The 21,970-nt window shown below is 38.4% G+C and overlaps 1 protein-coding gene across 3 annotated transcripts in view; it reads right to left on the reverse strand.

Moving 5' to 3' along the window:
- Nucleotides 1–2,539: 2,539 nt before the first annotated feature.
- The window catches only part of HIBCH (3-hydroxyisobutyryl-CoA hydrolase), a 119,628-nt gene continuing 100,197 nt past the window's right edge, over nt 2,540–21,970 (reverse strand). For all 3 annotated transcript variants that reach the window (XM_042949455.1, XM_042949453.1, XM_042949454.1), the window contains exons 12-14: nt 11,044–11,163; nt 6,077–6,110; nt 2,540–2,971 (exon numbers count right to left, since the gene is read on the reverse strand). In XM_042949455.1, coding sequence (XP_042805389.1) covers nt 2,856–2,971; nt 6,077–6,110; nt 11,044–11,163 — 270 coding nt within the window. In that variant the 3' untranslated portion in view covers nt 2,540–2,855. The remainder of the gene's footprint in view (nt 2,972–6,076; nt 6,111–11,043; nt 11,164–21,970) is intronic.

Genomic DNA, 21,970 nt, shown 5'->3' on the forward strand with positions numbered 1-21,970 from the left:
GTTCAGATCCATTATCTAGCTAGAAGTATAATCTCTGTTGCCCTGACACTATGGCAGTATGGTTTTGTCACCAAGCACCAACCCCTCACTCCTGAATCATTTTAACAGAGTATATTATCTTGTAGTATAGACTTATCTTGGAAATATATGCTGTATTATGTCAAAACATGGACAAGGAACTACAAGGCTTGCGTAATCAGTGAGTTAGCAGATAAACCAAGTTGGAGGCAGGCAGGAAAAAGAACTGGATAAGCAAATGTGTACCACGTGTGATCATCATCAAGATATAGTTTGGCCTTGATGACGAGACAGATGAGAACATCTTTGATAGGATTCCTTCTATCATACCTTCATATTTAAATACTGGATTTACTTCACTTTGAACTTTCATGAACAGTAAAAGGTCTATTTGAGAAGGAAGGAACATATAAAACAGACGACTGGAAGAATTATTAGCTACTGGAAAGGGAGACATTTGTTCCAACTTCTATCACAAACACAGATGAAATAAGAATAGTGGTCAAATCATAAGGGAAAGGAAACTGGGGGGAAAGAGGGCCCAAGAAACAGCACTCACGTCAGGCTCCATCAGAAGACACACTGCAAAACAAGTCTCCAATGTTCTTGACTGAGGGAAGGGACACAGTAGCAAGTTCCTTTCTTTACCACCCTGACAGGTGACCAACTACTGACTCTTTTCTCTCGAGAACATCCAGGATAGGCGCAGATGAGCCGCAGCCAGTGCGACAAAGAACCTGCTGATGGCAACTGTAAACGAAGATTCTCACAGGAAGCGTGCAGGTTCCTCACTTACACAGACTCACGTAACCCCGCAAGAGTGCTTCCCTGCTCCCTTCTCCAGTTAAAGGTCTCCTGTGTGCTCTTACCTTTCAGTTACAAGTCTTTGATCCCAGAGTGCTCCATTTTCAGTTGCCTTATCTGTCCTTTGCTAACCACCTATGGTCATTAGCACTCAAAGCACAATTTGGAAGGGGATAAAAACGATCCTAGTTCCAAAGGAATAATTTGTGTCAAATTGCCTTATTAGTATTAAAAATAGACATACTGCTGAATGAATGAGCTAGCATGACACATGTATCCTACTTAATATCATTGCCATTTTATGAGATGAGGGAACTATACTTTTTTATTGTATAGTTTTAGGAATCAAGTAAATTCAAGGAATAGTAGTTAAAAAACAAAGTTCCAACAAATCTATTGTTTGCTTAATCATAAGGCCCTCACTATGTATCTGTGTGGCCAAACAGAACATATCTTCCTTGGGCAAGTGGGCACAAGCTCAGATGTACTCCCTATCTCTTACTTTGCAAAACTCACATTTTGTTAGCTAATTCTCTTCCTGTAAGACTTAGCTATGAAATGGTATATTTTTTCCAAATATTTTTGAGAAAACATTTTTTTCTAACTGTACAATAAAAGTCTAGTTGCAATTAACTAGCTATGAGTTCTTATTAAAGCAAATGCCTTTCAACATTGTATACTGTCAAATTTTTTGACATAAAGAACTTAACATTTTATGCATGTCTAATGAATACAAAGTGAATAAAAATACAAATAATTTCTTGGATCATTCAGGTCCAATTTAAGAGCTTTAAGAATATAAATGTAAACATGTCCATTATCATGCTGTCTTTAGTCTAAATCTGTTCCTCACTTTTTGGGGGGCGGAATGCTTCATGTTAAATATTAAAAATAGAAAATTTAAAGCAACTCCTTCTAGACTCATCTAAAAGAGGAGTGCAGGATATAAGTTTTGATGTCTTTCTCAGTTCTTCCACCTTTGTTATTGAATCTGAAATTTTCTTCATTTCTGGGGGGTTTTGGATGAAGAAAAAACTGTAACAAGTTATAAATGATAAACTGACCTTTAAAGGTCATTCTTCTCTAGACTTTAATGTGCCAAGTCTGGAACACCCTGCAGTTTCTTGTGTACCTTAAGAAAAACTTATTTTGTCAACAGTACCAATTATTGAAGGTATTTCTATTTTGAACAAAACTCCTGGCTTTCGACCTTTTTTTCCTCCTGATTTAAACTACATAATGGCAAATAATTTCCCACACTTCCTAATTTCTCATTCTGTCAGTTTAACAAATCCTAAAAAAAACCAATGAGAAATAATGCTTTCGCTTTCACTATAGGAAGGATTCTGGTTAATTTTAGGGAAGACCAAAGATGAGTTAATAATACTAGAGAGAGAACCTCATAAAAACCTTTTTGCTTTCCCTGAGATTTCTAATATTATAAAAGGAACACTTCTACAGTAACATAATTATTTTAAAATAGATTTATTCATGCAGAAAATTCTATGAAGCATTAACACAATAGACAAAAAAATTTCAGGGCCATTTCTTAATCATCTATATATAGGTTTATTTAATCAATGTACAAACTGCTACCCAAAGCCAAAACATAAGGTTCCCATTTCAATTAGAGATTTCAACTCCACAATCTCTAAAGAATTTAAAATTTTCCCATCTATAAAGCAGGGGTTGGCAAACATTTTCTGCAAAGGATCACACAGTAAATATTTTAGGCTTTGCTAGCCTGACAATCTCTGTTGCAACTACTCAAAGCACCCATAGACAATATGTAAAGAGATGAGTATAGTTACGTTCCAATAAAGCTTCATTTGTGGACACTGATACTTGAATTTCATGTAATTTTCACACATCATGTAATATTAGTATTTGCTTTCTTCCTCTAACCATTTAAAAATGCAGAAACCATTCTTAGCTGGTGGAAAAATAAATAACAGGCAGCAGGCCAGATCTGGCCCATGTGCCATAGTTTCCCAACATCTGCTCCAAAATAATCCCTTAAAAATCCAGTCACCTTATAATTTCAAATCGTTACTTCCCAGAGATTTAAAGTAACTATTCAAATCTTCTTCAGTAACTTCTTTCAGATTAGCCGGTTTCCATTTTGGGCTCTGGTCTTTATCTATTAAAACTGTCAAGTGAAGACATAAGAAATGTTAGTACATTTCTTTCAGGTATTACCAGATTTTAATTACAGAACTGACAGAAACTACCTTACACAAGGCATATTTTCTATAGCACTTTTTCTGCAAAGTTTAAATCTTTGTATGTGTTCCATTTTTCTTTTTAAATTAAGCCCCAACAGAATTTGGATGGATGATGACCCATGTGGTTATCTCCCAACCTGCTAAGTCTGATGCCCGGAACTTGAATATAGCCTATGAACTAATGTGGTTTAAGACTTGGGACTCTTTTTCCTTCTTCAAACAAAACTGTAAATGAAATCTTCCTGTTATAAAACAGCTAAAACCAGGGTTGGTGTAGTTTAAAGGAAAGGCAGGGGAGGGTGGAGGGCCCAGATCTGCCTTCTAACCTCCTCCACATTGAGTTGAAAGGAAAATTACTTAGAAGGGGATGACTTTATGCATAATTAAACGAGGATACTGTTTTGCTGAATCCTCTGGTTCACACAGCTCTGCATTAAAATACCAGACCACCTTCAGGTTATCATAAGAAACTCGACTTCTCTTATTTCGGTGCAGTCATCATTTAGTGTAGCCACATAGCATCCCCACAGGAGCATAAGTATGAGGCAATCGGCAAACCTCTCCTTTAAAAAGGTAGGCGAGCGTCCACTTCCTGCTTGTGATTGTATACTATAGTTATACAAATGTTACTGTTTGGGAAAACTTGGAGGGCACATAGGATCTCTCTATATTATTTCTTAAAACTGTATGTTAATCTATAATTATCTCAAAAATTTTTTTAAAAGAGAGAGAAAAGGACTAGGTATGGTTATGGGAGGGAATTTCAACCATATTTAAAATGTGCATAATTCTTGTGAATGATAAAAATATTTAAACATAAAAACTCAACTTAAAAAACCAAATTTAGTATTAAAAAGTTAAATAATTAAAGAAGCAATCTGGAAACCAAGAAACAGGAAGCAAAGGGGCTTTCTGCATTATTAAATGTGGATACTAGAGGTTTTTAAGGCTCAGCTGCCTAGCTACATGATTCTAGCTAGTATCAGATCAGTGGTAACACTGAACACTGATGTTATGATCCCTGCCAATTTGACAGTTTTACATTCCCCAGACAGCATAAGTAAAAATAATTCTGGAACATTTCTTCAAGAATCTCTTCCTTTTTAAGCCCTCTGGCCAATGCTATCATGCTATCTACCTCCTTGACAGTCTGAAGGGCAAAATGAAAGAGAATATTAGTCAAATCTGTATGTTCTTTTATTTCAAACTGACATAATTTTTTACTTAGCATAGATATAACAAGTTCTTGCCATGTAGACAGCTCAGGGTTTTTCAAGTCTCGTGAGGCACCCACTCAAATCCCATTTGGTAACTCTCTAGCTCTGCTGAAATAACCTATTTTTATTTTCTTCTATAACCAGGAAAAAGTTTATTCTAGATGTTAAGAGTAAGAATTTTTAACAACCAGTCCCCTAATTTGCTAGTTTATTTTATCTAATTTGCTAACATATTTTATCATTAGCAAACTGTAGCAAACATTTGGTTATTATGCAAGAACACCAAACAGTTTTACCCAGAATAGATACTGCTTTCAAAATAAGGAGCTTATGCTAAAGATGGGGCAGTATACTTTCTCTTCATTAGAAAGTAGCTTGATAAGCTCTTGCCTTATGAATCAGAATGTTGATGCTGCTTGGTTTTAACTCTGTTTCCTTAAGATAATAGACAGTAAATATGAAAAAAAATTACCTTCATTTTTTAAGTTTAAGAAGGGCTGCTATAACATATAATGGGTATTTTAGCAATAAAACCCAAATAGCACACATGTCCTTCTAATAACTAATAGTTGTCTAGACTCTGATCCACATGCAGCAAGAATTTGCAGGGAATTAGTGGGAAAAGTGCTTATTTTACCTGGTTTCTATAAAACATATAGCCATCTCCTCTGACTCAATTCCCTGTGTCTTCTAAGAGAATTTAAACCCCTGCTTATTTCTTTTTTTTTTTTATTTTTTTTTAACATTTATTCATTTTTGAAAGACAGAAAGAGACAGAGCATGAATGGGGGAGGGGCAGAGAGAGAGGGAGACACAGAATCTGAAGCAGGCTCCAGGCTCTGAGCTGTCAGCACAGAGCCCAATGCAGGGCTTGAACTCACGGACCGCAAGATCATGACCCGAGCCAAAGTCGGCCGCCCAACTGACTGAGCCACCCAGGTGCCCCTAAACCCCTGCTTATTTCTGATATTTTATCATGCCATAAATTAAGATAATTCTACAATGGTGACCAGTATTTATCAAAGCTTACAGCTCAGAGAACATAATCTTTTATTTAGATAAAGTAAATAGAGAGTCTGTACTATATTAAAGTGATCAATAAAAACATTAAAAAATTAGATGTGCAAAACACATGCAAAGGTTAAGAACTCATTTTATACAACATAAAAAACAGCTATTATTTATAGGGATATGAGCTTATACATAAAAAATTGTTGCAAATTTGCTAAAAACAAAAAAAACAACCATTTCACTTGCTTTTTCTAAATATGCTGACTTTGGAGATGATAAAGATAAACCAGAAATTAATAAGAACACTAAGCACATGTTACCAATTATGTCATATGGTTTTTCTCAATGTCAATTTTGAACTTGTCAGGTATAGGCAAAGAGGTAATGGTAGAGATTCAATGCTGCTGGGATTTTGCCAGGCCAGTACTAGAAAGAAGAGGGGCAGGGGACTTGAGGGCTTCTTGCAAGGGAATAAATGCACCTTTCAAAGGTTTCAGCAACAGAATGACTGTTCAAACTCAGCTGCACTTAGCAGAGGCAGTCTGTCTGACTGTAGAAGCAGGGTCACCTCTTAGAAATTAGGGAGCGGTGACACAAGGTTATGTGAATTTTTCAAACAATATTGGTTTTAAAGACAGATCTTCCCTTATATGTCAGTTGGTAATATTAAAATAGCAACAACTTTGCAATCTTTATGAAGGTATAATTTTCACTAATAAAACAACTATCATCTTTGATTAACAGTATAGGCTTGCAAATCCTATTTCCATAATAGCCAGGAAGAAGACAACCATCACTTACCTGCCCTAACACCTTCATAAAAGTCATGGCCTCCCTGAAAGAAAATGAGATTAAATGGTGAATTTCCAGGCATCCTTATTCGCAGTGATGATCTCTCCCCTCCACCCACTGTAGCCTCCCACCCCCATGGCCATACCCTGAAATATATATTTAGAGACTGGACTGCCTTTATGACCCACTCTCTGATCACCACCTCCGATTCTTATCTGCTCGAGTATCTTCACTTGGAAATCTCTGACCCCACTGCACACCACAGATACTACAACTTTTCCACCACTCACTTTGCTCGTCATCCAGCCCAGTCTCCCCAGTGCATTAATGTGGTCACCTTGCCTCAAAAATGCCCTCAACTCCCTCAAGCCTTTTTCCTCCCTCTAGTCTTTCCTGGCAAAATCCCAGCACCAGCTGCCCCTACCATTTACCTCTGCCTTCTTTCGAGCAGCTAAATCTTGCTACAGAAAAATCATACAACTGTGACTGGTTTCATTTAAAATTCATGACCATACAGAGTGGCTAAAATTAACAATTCAGGAAACAACAGATGCTGGTGAGGATGTGGAGAAACGGGAACCCTCTTGCACTATTGGTGGGAATGCAAACTGGTGCAGCCACTCTGGAAAAGTGTGGAAGTTCCTCAAAAAATTAAAAATAGAACTATCCTACAACCCAGCAATAGCACTACTAGGAATTTATCCAAAGGATATAGGAGTGCTGATTCATAGGGGCACATGTACCCCAATGTTTATAGCAGCACTTTCAACAATAGCCAAATTATGGAAAGAGCCTAAATGTCCATCAACTGATGAATGGATAAAGAAATTGTGGTTTATACACACAATGGAATACTACTTGGCAATGAGAAAGAATGAAATCATGCCATTTGCAGCAACATGGATGGAACTGGAAGGTATTATGCTGAGTGAAATAAGTCAGTCAGAGAAAGACAGATACCATATGTTTTCACTCATATTTAGATCTTGAGAAACTTAACAGAAGACCATGGGGAAGGGAAGGGGAAAAAAATGGTTACAAACAGAGAGGGAGGGAGGCAAACCTTAAGAGATTCTTAAATACAGAGAACAAACTGAGGGTTGATGCGGGGGGTGGGGTGGGAGAGGGGAAAATGGGTGATGGGCATTGAAGAGGGCACCTGTTGGGATGAGCACTGGGTGTTGTATATAAGCGATGAACCATGGGAATCTACCCCAAAACCAAGAGCACACTTTACACACTGAATGTTAGCCAATTTGACAATAAATTATATTTTTAAAAAATTAAAGTTCATGACCACAAACCTCAAACAGGCATGGAAAACTGCCTAACAATCCATGTTCTCTTCCCCGCTTCCCAGGATGATAATTCTAACTGCCTTCTACCTTCTCAACCTCTAATCCTAGCATATTTCTAGCTCTTCTCCTGGCATTATCAGTGTCAGCAGCATAACTCAGTGACTGACTACAATTCAAATGTCTGGGCTCACCTCCTGGCTCCACTACATGGTTGGTAGCTATGTGACCTTTAGCTACTAATTTCATTAATGCCAAGCTTCCTTACATGAAATGGCAACATCAATACATCCATCACAGGATTATCTTACTCCACATCCCAGCACAGTGTCTGACACACAGTTAAGTATCCAGTAAATGCTATTGGTATCATCAACATAATCTTTTTTCTCTATTGGATCATTCCCAATCAATTAGAAACATGTTCTAGTATCTTCCACCTTATAAAATAACACGGAACCTCACTTGATTCCACAGTCCTAACTTCTACCCTACTTCTGTTTTAAGAAGAAAGAGTTGTGTACATATAGCCGTCACTTCTCCACATCCCATTTATTCATTTCCTCTCCAACTCACCATACTATAACTTTTGCCCCCACACTCTAAACGGCTTGCCAAAACCACCTGTAACTTCAGTGTTGCCATATGCTGAGTATGACTTTATCCTCCCCTACTGGACACTTTCACAGTGCTTCCTCCTCCTTGAAACATTGATCTCTTGCTTTCATGACTCTCCTGGTTCTTCCACCTCTGTCCTTTTTCTCTTCCACCCTATTCAAAATTTCTTGGGGCTCAGATCCGGGCTCTCTCATTTTCCTTCTATATGCTCTTACCCATTCTATACCCAACACATGAGCACCTGAGTTATCAATTCTGTTAAGATATAAGATCACGTCACTCCTCTACTCAGAAACATCCAGTACTTCCCATGTTATTCAGAACAAAAGCCAGAGTTTTATAAAGACCTTTGAGGAAGCTACATATGCTCTGCCCAGTCCTTCTCTACCCCGTTAGCTCTCACCTCATCTCTCTCACTCACTTGACCCTCCTTCTTTACCCATGCCACCCATCAAGGCTTCCTGCAGCTCCTAGAACAGGGAGGCACACCCCTGCCTCATGGCTTTGTACTGCCTCTGCCTGGATGCTCTTCCCCAGATACTTACACAGCTCATTCCTTCACTTCCTTCAGGTTTTTACTCAGAGAACATCTTTTCAGTCAGGTCTTCTCTGGTCATCCTATCTGTAAATTCAAACTCTCCCTCACCTCCTCCTTATGCCATACCCCCCTTCCCACTTTACTTCTTCTCCTTAGTACTTACAATCATATACTATATATTTTATAATTTTATCTGTTTATGATCTATCTCCCCCACTATAAAGTAAGTTCCATAAGAGCAGGCATTTTTGTCTGTTTTGTGGACCTACGCATTCTTGGTGCCTCTAACAATGTCTAGCACATGGTAAGCATTCTTACTAAGTAAATAAATCTCCAAAGCTTCAGACTTAAATCTCTAACCCACAGCTCCGAGCTCCAATTCCTAAATGCATTCTTTCCTTCTCTCACATCCATCATCAAAGCCTATCAATCCTCTCCCACATTATTCCCCAAATCATTCACTTCTCTCCGTTGCCACCACCCTCGCCAAAGCCACTGCAACTTCACAGCTGGATTACTGCAAAAACTCAAATCTGGTCTCTACATCCCCTCTTGAATCCTTCTAACCCCATCTCCATTCAGCAGCAATAATTACTTTCTTAAAGCAAACAGAATCAAATCATCCACTGCTGAAACCCAAGGGACTTTTCGACATACTCCTTTCTCACCCTTCGGGTCACAGATGAGCACGCATCTCAAAGACGTCTTTTCTGACAACTTATTTCCCTTCGTCTTTCCCACCTGCTCCTGTCCCTGCATAGTTCTCTCCCATCATCAACCTGTATGTTTCCTTTGGAGCACTTGCCACAATTTGTAACTATTTTACATATTTTGTTTACTTGTTCTTCATAGTCTCAGTAGACTCTAAATTTCATGAGAACAAGGACTGGGTCACTCTTTCTACAATGTAACACTTAGCACAGAACCCGGCAACAACACAGCTAATGGATTTGCTGAAGGAAGGAAGGAAGGAATCAATCAATCCAGGCAGTGCAGTAAATGAACAGTGAGAAGCATGGACTGTGTGAAGTATAGTGGGGTAGTAGTGGAGAGTACAGGGCCCCGAGGGAAACCACCTGGTTTCACACACCATGTGTCTGCCACTTAATAGCTATACCACCTTAGGCAGGTTACTTCTCTCTGCCAGCTTCCTCATCTGTAAAGTGGAGACAAGAATAATACCTACCATTCTAGAAATAGTGTAAAATTTAACGGACAGGATGTATGTGAAGTGCCTGGCATAGTACCTTTCTTAACAAACAACAGACCTCAGCTGCCACTTTCATCCTACTAGGAGCAACTTTAAGATTAAAGGGACTAACCGAATTTTATTTATAATTGGATGAATTGCTTGAACACCTTAACTATTTTTTTGTTGTTGTTGTTTATTTATTTATTTATTTTGAGAGAGAATGCACAAGCAGAGGAGGGAAAGAGTGACAGGAGGGAGAGAATCCCAAGCAGGCTCTGTGCTGCCAGCGCAGAACCCAACACAGAGCTCAATCCCACTAACGGTGAGATCATAACCCGAGTCAAAATCAAGAATTGGACGCTCGGGGCGCCTGGGTGGCGCAGTCGGTTAAGCGTCCGACTTCAGCCAGGTCACGATCTCGCGGTCCGTGAGTTCGAGCCCCGCGTCAGGCTCTGGGCTGATGGCTCGGAGCCTGGAGCCTACTTCCGATTCTGTGTCTCCCTCTCTCTGCCCCTCCCCCGTTCATGCTCTGTCTCTCTCTGTCCCAAAAATAAATAAAAAACGTTGAAAAAAAAAAAAAATTGGACGCTCAACCAACCGAGCTCCCCAGGCACTCCCCTTAACTACTGCAAGACATGAAAGTCCATTTGGGATATCTGCTTCCTGGTTATTAAACAGAACATTTTCTTTAGGCCATAAATTTATTAACCTAAAGGCCTTCTACCCATAACACAAAAGCAGTGATTCTGCTTTCAAAGAGTTTATCATCTACAAGAGGAAATCTCTAGGACTCTGAAATGTTACATAAAATTAATTTTCTAGGTGATTATTTTCTACTTTAAGTGTATTTATAATGGAACTTTCAGTGCTAATCTATTAACTAAAACATGTAACAGAGTAGTAACTTCCATTCATACATTATATATATGTATATATGGGTGTATATATACATATTCTGTACACACACACACACACACACACACACACTCCTTGTTTTACCAGTGAGGGAACTCAGCTATAGAGAGTTTATGCCTCTTATCCCAAGGTCAGAGACCATGCCTGAAAAATGGTTAATTTCTACTTTGAATTCCACCTGAGATTAGAGGCTTTCTTATAGTACATGCAAATGTAATTGCTATTTCATAAAGGCTTAAGAACAATTTGGAAGAACAGTTCCACACATCTTAAGTTAACTGGCCTGTTGTGTTTCCACAGAGTATATTTACAGATAGTTTTAAGTTTCTTGTTTATAGCTTTCTGTATTTTACATGCTCTACAATGAACATCTATTACTTTCATAAATAGAAAATAACTATTTTTCAAAAATTCTTACCATACAAGCTTGACTCAGCCGATATTCCATAATTAATACTTCTTGCAAGGTCTTTGAAGACCCCTCCATGAGTTGCCTTAGTGTGATCTTTAGGGATGTTGGAGACATTTTATTAATTACCTATGAAAGAAAAAAATTTTTTGCTAGTTTTAGCCCAATAGTTCCTTTATTGTCTATAATAAGCATTTTGATATAAATCTTATTAAAATTTTCTCCTTAAACAGTACTTTCATATGACAGTTTCATAAAAGTAAGATTATACCTTAGCCTAATCCTGCCAAAGCACCAGCAGTTTTCTAATCTATTATAATAACAAGAAAGATCATTCCATCAGTGGAATAAATTCTGTGCCTATAACTTAATAACATAAATCTGTATTTTGTAGCTGCCTGACATAAATTATGATCCCAACTAAGTAAGCAGTGATTATGTTTAAATAAAATTAATACACATCTTATAAAGAACAAATATATCAGAGGACATTTTACTTTATAAAGAAGCTGGAGTCAAAATACAGTAGTCTTTCCTTCCCTTTTTGTGACTAAAAAGAAGTGTTTTTAACTCAACTATAGTTTTTACCTATAAATAAATCAACTTACCTTAAAAGGAGAGAAAACAATTCAAGATACCATGAGATGGTCTTCTACAGTAAATATTTAATAACATAAGAATTACAGGCCCAGCTGGTTGGCTACAGTGCTATACCACTTCCTTCTGCATTTAAAGATGCTATTACTAGTGTTCTGACATATGTGTATGACTGTTTCCAACAGCTGCTACAAGAGGTCCCATCACATGTTGTGTAAACCTGAGGCTTGCCCTTTTCTTTATAATTGCAATATACAGTTTTCTAGTGTGTTGTTGAGTGACTGTCTCAAAGGTATAAATTTCACTTTTTGAGGTCAAAGAATTCCCCACATCAAGACTCCAGGTTCTTTGTAGCATCCTCAAATCTTGCACACAGATTCGGAGAACAGACTGAATGGAAAGGACAGTATATTACCTACCAGCTGCTAAAATTTAGATGGCTACTCTACAGGAAAAGGTCAGTGAAGATCAGTATCCTACCTGCAGTCACAATGCTGAAGAAAAGACGAGAGAGAGAGAGAGAGAGAGAGAGAGAGAGAGAGAGAGAGAGAGAAAGCAATTAAGGCTTTTATGTACCTGATTCATTTTCACAGGAAATCACCCTTTTGCCCTCAGTGTCGTACACACATGATCTCATTTAATGCCCAAGTAGCAACACCACTCACATTCTTGCCTTTCCGGTTGCAGGCCACAAGGTTGATGGCACCCATACAGCAGTCTGCATACTGTGCTAGGAGGCCCCTCCTTTCCACAGGCAAGAAGACAAGAGGTCCATTTTGCTGATGAAACCACTGGTTTTCTCTAGCCAGAGCTATGCCCACATTGTCACAGGTGAACATCTGGAAGAACTTCATTCACAATGCTAAAAGGTGTTCTTAAAGGAGTGACACAGCCAACTTTGATCTCTTCTAGTCTGCAAAGTCAATGAAGCTCCAATTCCCTTTCCAACAGGGCTGTATTATACAAACCCACAATCATGTACCTCAGAACTACAATGATGTCTAATTGCCTGTGTCCTCTTTCTTGGTTTGGCACTTTATATGCAATCTAGAATTCTCAAAACACAAGCTCTATCTTTGCTATACTTCCTCATTTGGCTACCAATTAATTTCATTAAAAAGGCCACTTAACAAGAAAGCAATCCCATTTATAATTGCACCAAAAAATAAGATACCTAGGAATAAATAACCAAGGAGATAAAAAACCTGTATTCTGAAAACTATAGAACATTGATGAAAGAAACTGCAGATGACACAAATGGAAAGATATTCCATGCTCATGGATTAGAAGAACCAAATACTGTTAAAATGTCTATACTCCCCAAAGCAATATACAGATTTAATGCAATCCCTATCAAAATACCAACAGCATTTTCCACAGAAGTAGAATACTACTAAAATTTATATGGACGCACAAAAGACCCCAAATAGCCAAAGCAATCTTGAGAAAGAAGAACAAGGCTGGAGGTATTACAATCCCAGATTTCAAGATACACTACAAAGCTAGAGTAATCCAAGCAGTATGGTACTGGCACAAAAATAAACACATAGACCAATGAAACAGAACAGAGACCCCAGAAATAAACCCACACTTATACGGTCAATTAATCTACAAAAAAGGAGGCAAGAATATACAATGGGGAAAAGATAGGTTCTTTAATAAATGGTGTTGGGAAAACTGGACAGCTACATGCAAAAGAAAGAAACTGGACCACTTTCTTACAACATACCAAAAATAAGCTCAAAATGGATAAAGACCTAAATGTGAAACTTGACCATAAAACTCTGAGAAGAAAACACAGGCAGTAATTTCTTTGACACTGACAGTAGAAATATTTTTCTAAAAAAAAATTTTTTTTATATGTCTAAGGCAAGGGAAACAAAAGCGAAAATAAACTACTGAGAGTATGTACACACATACATACACACACACACACAAGCTTTTGTGCAGCGAAGGAAACCATCAACAAAATGACCAGGCAACCTACTGAATGGGGAAAGATATCTGCAAATGATATGTCCAAAAAGGAATTGATATCCAAAATATATAAAGAACTTATACAACTCAACACAAAAACAATCTAATTAAAAAGAGGCAGAAGACATGAATGGACACTTTCCCAAAGACATATACATGGCCAACAAACACATGAAAAGCAATTCAGCCTCACTAAGCATCAGGGAAATGTAAATCAAAACCACCACAAGATATCACCGTATACCTGTCAGAATAGCCAGTATCAAAAAGACCAGAAACAACAAGTGTTGGTGAGGATGTGGAGAAAAAGGAACTCTTGTGAACTGTTGGTAGGAATGCAAACTGGTGCAGCCACTGGAGAAAACATTATGTAGGTTCCTCAAAAAATTAAAAATAGGATTACCATATGATCCAGTAATTCCACTACCAGGTATTTACCCAAAGAAAACAAAAATATTAATTTGAAAAGATACATGCATCCCTATGTTTATTGCAGCATTATTTACAATAGCCAAGATATGAAAGCCACCGAAGCATCCAACAACAGATGAATGAATAAAGAAGATATGGTGTGTATATACAATGGAGCATGACTCAGCCATAAAAAAGAACGAGATCTTGACTTTTACAACATGGATGGACCTAGTGTGTATAATGCTAAGCGAAGTAAATCAGAGAAAGACAAATACTGTATGATTTCACTAATATATGGAATTTAAGAAACAAAATAAATAAACAAAGAAAAAAAGAAAAACAAAAACAAAACAGACTTAAATACAGAGAACTGGTGGTTGTCAGAGGGAGGCAGGTGGAGGAATGGATGAAATAGGGTAAAAAGGCCATGTAAGGGGTCCTCCAGTTGTCTGTGCTTGTGCACACACACATAAATACACAAGAGGAAAAAAAAAGGGAAGAAAATTTCATTTGAAAAGCTCCACTGGTTCAGACATTTCATGAATTAGTAATTAGAGATATTTCCTAAGACAGACATCATATTTAAAGAAAGTGTATACTGGCAATTTGACACACTCAGGGTTCGAACTCGAGTCCAACAACTCAGCAGAATTCCAGTTCCACGACCTCCTACATGATTGATCTTAATTTCCTCATTAGTAAAATGGATATAGTAACACTACCTACCTCATAAATGGTATGGCAATACACTATGTGCACCATGTCAGAAACCAAGCCAAACAGGGAAGGGAACAGATGGAACATGTACTAAGTAGATTTCCCTCAGCTCTGAGGCGAGGACATACACATGTATGCACATAATACAAATGAAACCAGAGGTCACACAGAGAGGAATCCAAACCCAAGCCTACCAATTCCAAAGCCTACATTCTTCTTCTACCAGGCAAGGCAACCATAGTCAATGTCAAAGGCTAAAAAAAGGTCAAAAAGAGCAAAGATGGAAAAGATGTTACATCAGGTGTAGAAAGAAGCAAATAAAAACTTGCTTGTGCAATTTTGATGGCGGGGGGGGGGGGGGGGGCAGACAAAGTCAGTATGGTAGCTTGAGAAAAAACAGCCAAGAGAAGGCTTTTTTGTGAAAGTAGGGAAGCTCCTGAAAATACTAGCAAAAGAAAATGTGCACTAACCCAAGAAGGTAAAATTTTGAAGATAACTGAAAGAGGGAGAGGGCTGATGCGTTAGCTCCTAAATGAGACAGGAAAGGACAGAATGAGGGCACAGATGGGGATGCTGTCCTTGACAAGAAGGTGAGACACATGTTAGAGGAATCAAAAGGATGACAGAAGAGAGTTAAAGGAGCTCATACAATACAGCCTCATTCATTAAGAAGGGAACGCAGAGACTATTCCAGAAAATTGGCTGAATGATTAGAATTTGGATCTTCAGCTATGTCAGAAATGTGTATGGATACGATCCTGCACCTACACAGCCTAGTAAACACATTTCTACTTGGTAAAACATTGGTTAATGCTATCACCAAATTATCTGACCCTTTAAAGATTAGCTGTCTCCTGTATGCCAAAGAGTCATCTTCTTTCTTTCCTTTTTTTTTTTGTTTTTGTTTTAAAGTTTAATTTTTTTCTTTATTTTAAGAGACAGAGAGAGGGTAGGGGGGGAGGGTGAGGGAGGGGAGTGGAGGGAGGGAGGGAGGGAGGGAGAGAGGGAGAGAGAGAGAGAGAGAGAGAGAGAGAGAGAGAGAGAGAGAGGAAATCCTAAGTAGGCTCCACGCTGCCAGTGCAGAGCCCGACAATGGGCTTGATCCCAGGAACCATGAGATCATGACCTGAGCCAAAATGAAGAGTTGGACACTCAACCAACTGAGCCACCCAGGCACCCCTTTTCCTTTCTTTTTTTATGAAATAATTCATTCTCATCTCAGTTTAATATTACTGAGCATTTACTATGCTTTAGAGATTTCAGAGGAGACAACAGTGAATAGGACAGGGTCCTTACACTCAAAGAATGGTATCAGCATTATAATCATTGCTTTTTGGGTAACAATCCTAGGAAACCTTTTTGTATTAAGTTTTATCAAATCCTGGGAAATTTCCAAAAAAAAGAAAAACTCAGGATACTGCTTCAGCATCTACCAGAATACCCAGTAATACACAGTCTGACATGCATTATCAAAAGAAAACCAATATTCGGGGTGCCTGGATGGCTCAATCAGTTAAGCATCCAACTTTGGCTCAGGTCATGATCTCACAGTTTGTGGGTTCAAGCCCCACGTCAAGCTCTGTGCTGACAGCTCAGAGCCTGGAGCCTGCTTCGGATTCTGCATCTCTCTCTCTCTCTCTCTCTCTCTCTCTCTCCCCCCCCCCTTCCCCCACTTGTGCTCTTAGTCTCTCAAAAATGAATATTTTTAAAAAAAGCAAACTAATATTCAACAAGCCTATAATGATGCAATTAAAAGAATATTATTTAACAAGCCTATAAGGATACAATTAGAAGAATTCTACTAAGTAGGCCTCCTGGCTGACTGAAGGGCTATATAGATAGATAAGCTCCAGCTCCTTCTCTGATTCAGTAGGTGATCTTAGAAAATGAGCTTCTGAGGGTTTTTTCCTTTATAAAAAAGGATGTCACAACATTCTCAAAGTCTAGGCTCTGTCAGATTTAACTCCAAGAAGGAACCTTAACAATTAGGAATTCATGTATATTTAGATCATTTATATTAACTATGCTATGAACTGTGAATATTTTTCTAAATAATCATCTTACATATTTTGTACTCCTAAGTCTTTTCCAGACATGTTCAGATTGACAATAAGCCAACAGAAATATAAAATGTACCTACACTACAGCAAGTCAGTCTAATTCACAGTAAACTGCAGTTTCACAGAAATATTTTTATTTTTTAAATATATATATTTTTTTATCATTCTGAAGGGTCATATTATTATATAAAGATAAAATAGCACTTTAAAGAAACGGGCACTAGTATTTATTTTTCTTATCTATAGCAAAGGCTTAGAGCCAGTCCAAGAGGAGTGCTTTTTGCAACCTTAAGACTTTTTTAGTAATTTCTTAAAAGCATCAACAATTTTATAAAAATGCAAAGATAGGGTCTAAAGAATCAAATACTGGGGCACCTGGCTCAGTCAGTTGAGCATTTAACTCTTGGTTTTGGCTTAGGTCATGATCTCATGGTTTGTGAGTTCAAGTCCTGTGCCAAGCTCTATGCTGACAGAGCAAAGCCTGCTTGGAATTCTCTCTCTTCCTCTCTCTCTGCCCTCCCCTGCTCGTGATCTCTCAAAATAAGGAAGGAAGGAAGGAAGGAAGGAAGGAAGGAAGGAAGGAAGGAAGGAAGGAAGGAAGGAAGGAAGAGAGAAAGAAAGAGAGAAAGAGAGAAAGAGAGAAAGAGAGAAAGAAAGAAAGAAAGAAAGAAAGAAAGAAAGAAAGAAAGAAAAAGAGAGAAAGGCACGTGGGTGGCTTGGGTGGTTAAGCATCTGACTTCAGCTCAGGTCATGATCTCACCGTGAGTTTGAGCCCCGCGTTGGGCTCTGTGCTGACAGCTCAGAGCCTGGAGCCTGCTTCAGATCTGTGTCTCCCTCTCTCTCTCTCTGCCCCTCCCCTGCTCATACTCTATCTCCCTGTCTCAAAAATAAATAAACATAAAAATTTAAAAAAAAAAAAAAAAAGAAAGAAAGAAAGAAAGAAAGAGAAGAAAGAAAGAAAGGAAAAAAGAAAGAAAGAAAGAAAGAATCAAGTACTACTATTTCATATTATCCTAAATGCTCATGATAGTATTTTAGGATCACTGATAATCCATCAGTGCACTGGAGAACTGTTTGCTCTTCCTGTTTACCTAAGTTGATGTATTTCCCCCTCAAGGTTTATTGTACTCCTTCCCCAAAGGCACAATGCATCCATCAACACTGCATTAAATTATTCTTATTGACAGCAATATATAGCATAATATAATGGGTGCCTTTAGCAAATATAATGCCCACTTCTATAGGTCAAACTGCCTTAAAAAAAAAACAACAACAATGTGGTATGTCATGTTTTTTAAAATTTATTTTTATTTTTTAAAAATTCTTTTACATGTTTATTTTCAAGAGAAAGCACATGAGTGGGGGAGGGGATCTTCAGACAGAGGATCTGAAGCCTGCTGTGTTCGGACAGCAGTGAGCCTGATGTGGGGCTGGAACTCAAGAACCATGAGATCATAACCCAACCTGAACCCAGATGCTTAACTGACTGAGCCACCCAGGTGCCCTTATTTTTAAGTAATTAGCTTTACTCAGGTAGAACTTAGAAAATTCATTCAATTTAAGTGCACTGTTCTCTAAGTTATGATAAATGTTTACAGTTGTGCAACTACCCCCACAATCAAGATACAGAACATTTCCATCATCCTGAAGAGGTCTCCAGTACCCCCAGGTAATTGATCTGTTTTCTAGCCCTACAGTTTTCTCTTCTCCAGAATTTCATAAAAATAAAATCATAAAGTAGCCCTTTGTGTCTGCTTTCTTTCACTTGGCATAATGCTTCTGAGATTCATCCATGTCATTTCACGTATCAACAAATCATCCCTTCTTATAGCTGAGCAGTATTCCAGGTTTTGGCTACTGTAAGTAAAGTTGCTATGAACGTGTAAGTACAAGCATCTGCGTGGACATAGGTTTACATTTTTCTTGGGTAAATAAATCCCTTCGGGTGGGATTTTTGGTCTTACAGTAAACGTACATTTAACTTTACAAGAGACTGCCAAACTGCTTTCCTGCCAGCAGCATGTAAGTTGTAGATGTTCCATATCCTTACCAACACTTGGTGTGGGTACTGTCAACCTTTAAATTCTATTTTTAGTATATGTGCTGCCAAAGTGAGCACAACCTTTAAATTCTAGCCACTCTAACAGATGCACAGTGACATCTCACTGTGGTTTTAATCTGTACTTTCCTAGTAATCAAGGATCTTGAACATTATTTCATGTGGCCACTCATACATGTTTTTTGGTGAAGGGTCTAAATTCCCATTTTCTGGGTGTGTTTATATTCTCATTAAGTTGTAAGCAGTCTATTTATATACACTGGATTAAAATCATGTTATCAGGGGCACCTGGGTGGCTCAGTCAGTTAAATGTCCAACTCTTGATTTAGCCTCAGGTCATGATCTCAGGTCATGAGATCAAGCCCTGTGATGGGCTCTGTTCTGGGTGTGGAGCCTGCTTAAGATTCTTTTTCTCCCTCTCCCTTTGCCCCTCCCCCACTCACACTCTCTAAATAAATAAATGAATAGATAAAATCTTGTTATCAGATACAAATTTTGCAAATATATTTCTTCCCAATATGTGGCTTCTTGATTTTCTTCATAAAGTCTTTCAAAAAGAAAACTATTTAATTATAATAAAGATCAATTTATCAATTTTTTTTCCTTTGGAATTCTTGCTTTTTGCGTTAAAAAAAAAAAAAAATCTTGACTTGGGGCACCTGGGTGGCTCAGTTGGTTAAGGGTCCGACTCTTGATTTTGGCTCAGGTCTTTGATTGTGGCTCAGGTCATGATCTCACGGTTCATGGGACTGAACCCCACATTGGGCTTTGCACTAACAGCACAGAGCCTGCTTGGGATTCTCTCCCTCTCTCTCTGCCCCTCCCCAGTTTGCGTGTGCACGCTCGCTCACTCTCTCTTTTTTTTTTAACGTTTATTTATTATTGAGAAACAGAGAGAGACAGAGTATGAGCATGGGAGGGGCAGAGAGAAGGGGAGACACAGAATTTGAAACAGGCTCCAGGCTCCGAGCTGTCAGCACAGAGCCCCACGCGGGGCCTGAACCCACCAACCGTGAGATCATGACCTGGGATGAAGTCAGACATTCAATCGACTGAGCCACCCAGGTGCCCCTGCTCTCTTTCAAAATAAATAAACTTAAAAAAAAATCTTGGCTAGCCCAAAGTCACAAAGATTTTCTATGTTTTCTTTTAGAAGTAGAGTTTTAGCTTTTACATTTAGGTGCATAATCCACTTTGAATTGCATGTGGTGGGAAGGAATTCAGAGCATGAAACCTAAAGATATATTGCTTTGGTAAACTGATTATTTTGAGTTAAAGGGATGTAAGAAATGATCTGACCCTCCTTGTTTTCCTGGAACCAGGAAATAAAACTCCTATGTGAAAGATGCCCTCCCTGTAGCAAGAGGAAGACATTCTTATCACCAGAGACAAGGAATGTGGGGTCAAGACATCTGTACAAACCTTGTTAAACTCATCCGTATCTTCCTACTTACTTCTTCAGCACTTACTACCCCTAGCCCAAACTCCTTTTTCTGGTCAATTCTTCACAAATTTGTCTAAAAGGTACAAAAGCTCTGGTTATTTGTTCAGGTCTTCATTCTCTTGTGCAGGCTCCCATGTACATGTAAAAATTTAATGAAACCTGTATGTTTTCTCTTATTAATCTGGCTTATGTCAGTTTAATTGTTAGGCTGGGCTAAAGACCCTAGGAAGAGAGAGGAGAATTTTCTCCACCCCTACAGGTGCAAGGGAAGAGTCAAGTACCTCATTCTCTTGCACAGGGATATCTAATTGTTCCAGAACCATTTGTTGAAAAGACTATCTTTTCCCCTGCTGAATTAATTACCTTGAGAGCTCAGGGCAGCCTTTACTTTAGTATTAACTTACCCCCACTACTAAAGTGTAAACCTCCTGGCTGATGGCAACATGAACTCTTCCCAGACCTGTATGAGTCTTGTTAAATGCTCAGACTACTACTTTCATATGGTTCCTTCCATGGTCTTGTAGAGTTTCACTTAAAACATGTACAGATCATGGGACACCTGGGTGGCTCAGTCAGTTAAGCATCTGACTTTGGCTCAGGTCATGATCTCGCAGTTCATGAGTTCAAGCCCCATATCAGGCTCTGTGCTGACAGCTCGGAGCCTGGAGCCTGCTTCAGATTCTGTGTCTCCCTCTCTCTCTCTGCCCCTTCCCTGCTTGTGCCCTGTGTCTCTGTTTCTCAAAAATAAATATTTAAAAAAAAAAAATTTTAAACATGTACAGATCAATATTCTGAAAATTCCTGCAAGAAGGAAGCTGAGTCAATTTTAGGGCTTTCCCATTTGTTTCCCTTCTCTCAGAAGTCACAGTCCTATGCTGCCTGCATTGTCCAATGTTGCCAAACACTTGTTTCATATACTTTGTCCAGTTTTTCTAGTTGTTTACAAGAGAAAAACTCCTGTAGCACTTAATTCTTCATGAACATGTGTCAATTTTTAAATGGTATAGCACATGACTAACAATTCTCAAAGCTTACAGAAAGATTAGTAATCTTCTAAATTTAATTTCTCTAATATTTTGTTGCTCTTTGTTAAATCTATGCCTAGTTATTATTTTTAGTTTTCCTTTTTCTCTAATTTTTAAAGTGCATGAATTCTTTATAGAAGCCTATCATATTCTTACATATTTACTTCAAGTATAAAACTGAGTTTCATTTATTCTTCACAAAACTAGCACTCAAAACCAAATACATACGTCCCAGATCAGAGAAAAGAAATTCCTTGGGGAGCCTAGGGTGGCTCAGTCAGTTGAGCATCCGACTTCGGCTCAGGTCATGATCTTGAGGTTCACGAGTTTGAGCCCCACGTCAGGCTCTGTGCTGACAGCTCAGAGCCTGGAGCCTGCTTCAATTCTGTGTCTCCCTCTCTTTCTGCCCCTCCCCTGCTCATACTCTATCTCTCCCTCAAAAATATAAATAAACGTTAAAAAAAATTAAAAAGAAAAAAGAAATTCCAAAGAATTTTAAAAGTTTTCTAGTATTAAAAAAGGAATTATATACCCTCTAAGCCTTTAACACAGTAGGCCATCCTATTATATCCTATCAATAACTAAGAAAACACCTGAAAAACAGGTCAAAAGCAACACTGGCCTCCCTGGCCATTTGCTCAGG

The sequence above is a fragment of the Panthera leo genome, chromosome C1 (genome assembly GCF_018350215.1).
Source record: "Panthera leo isolate Ple1 chromosome C1, P.leo_Ple1_pat1.1, whole genome shotgun sequence".
Classification (NCBI taxonomy): Eukaryota; Metazoa; Chordata; class Mammalia; order Carnivora; family Felidae; genus Panthera; species Panthera leo.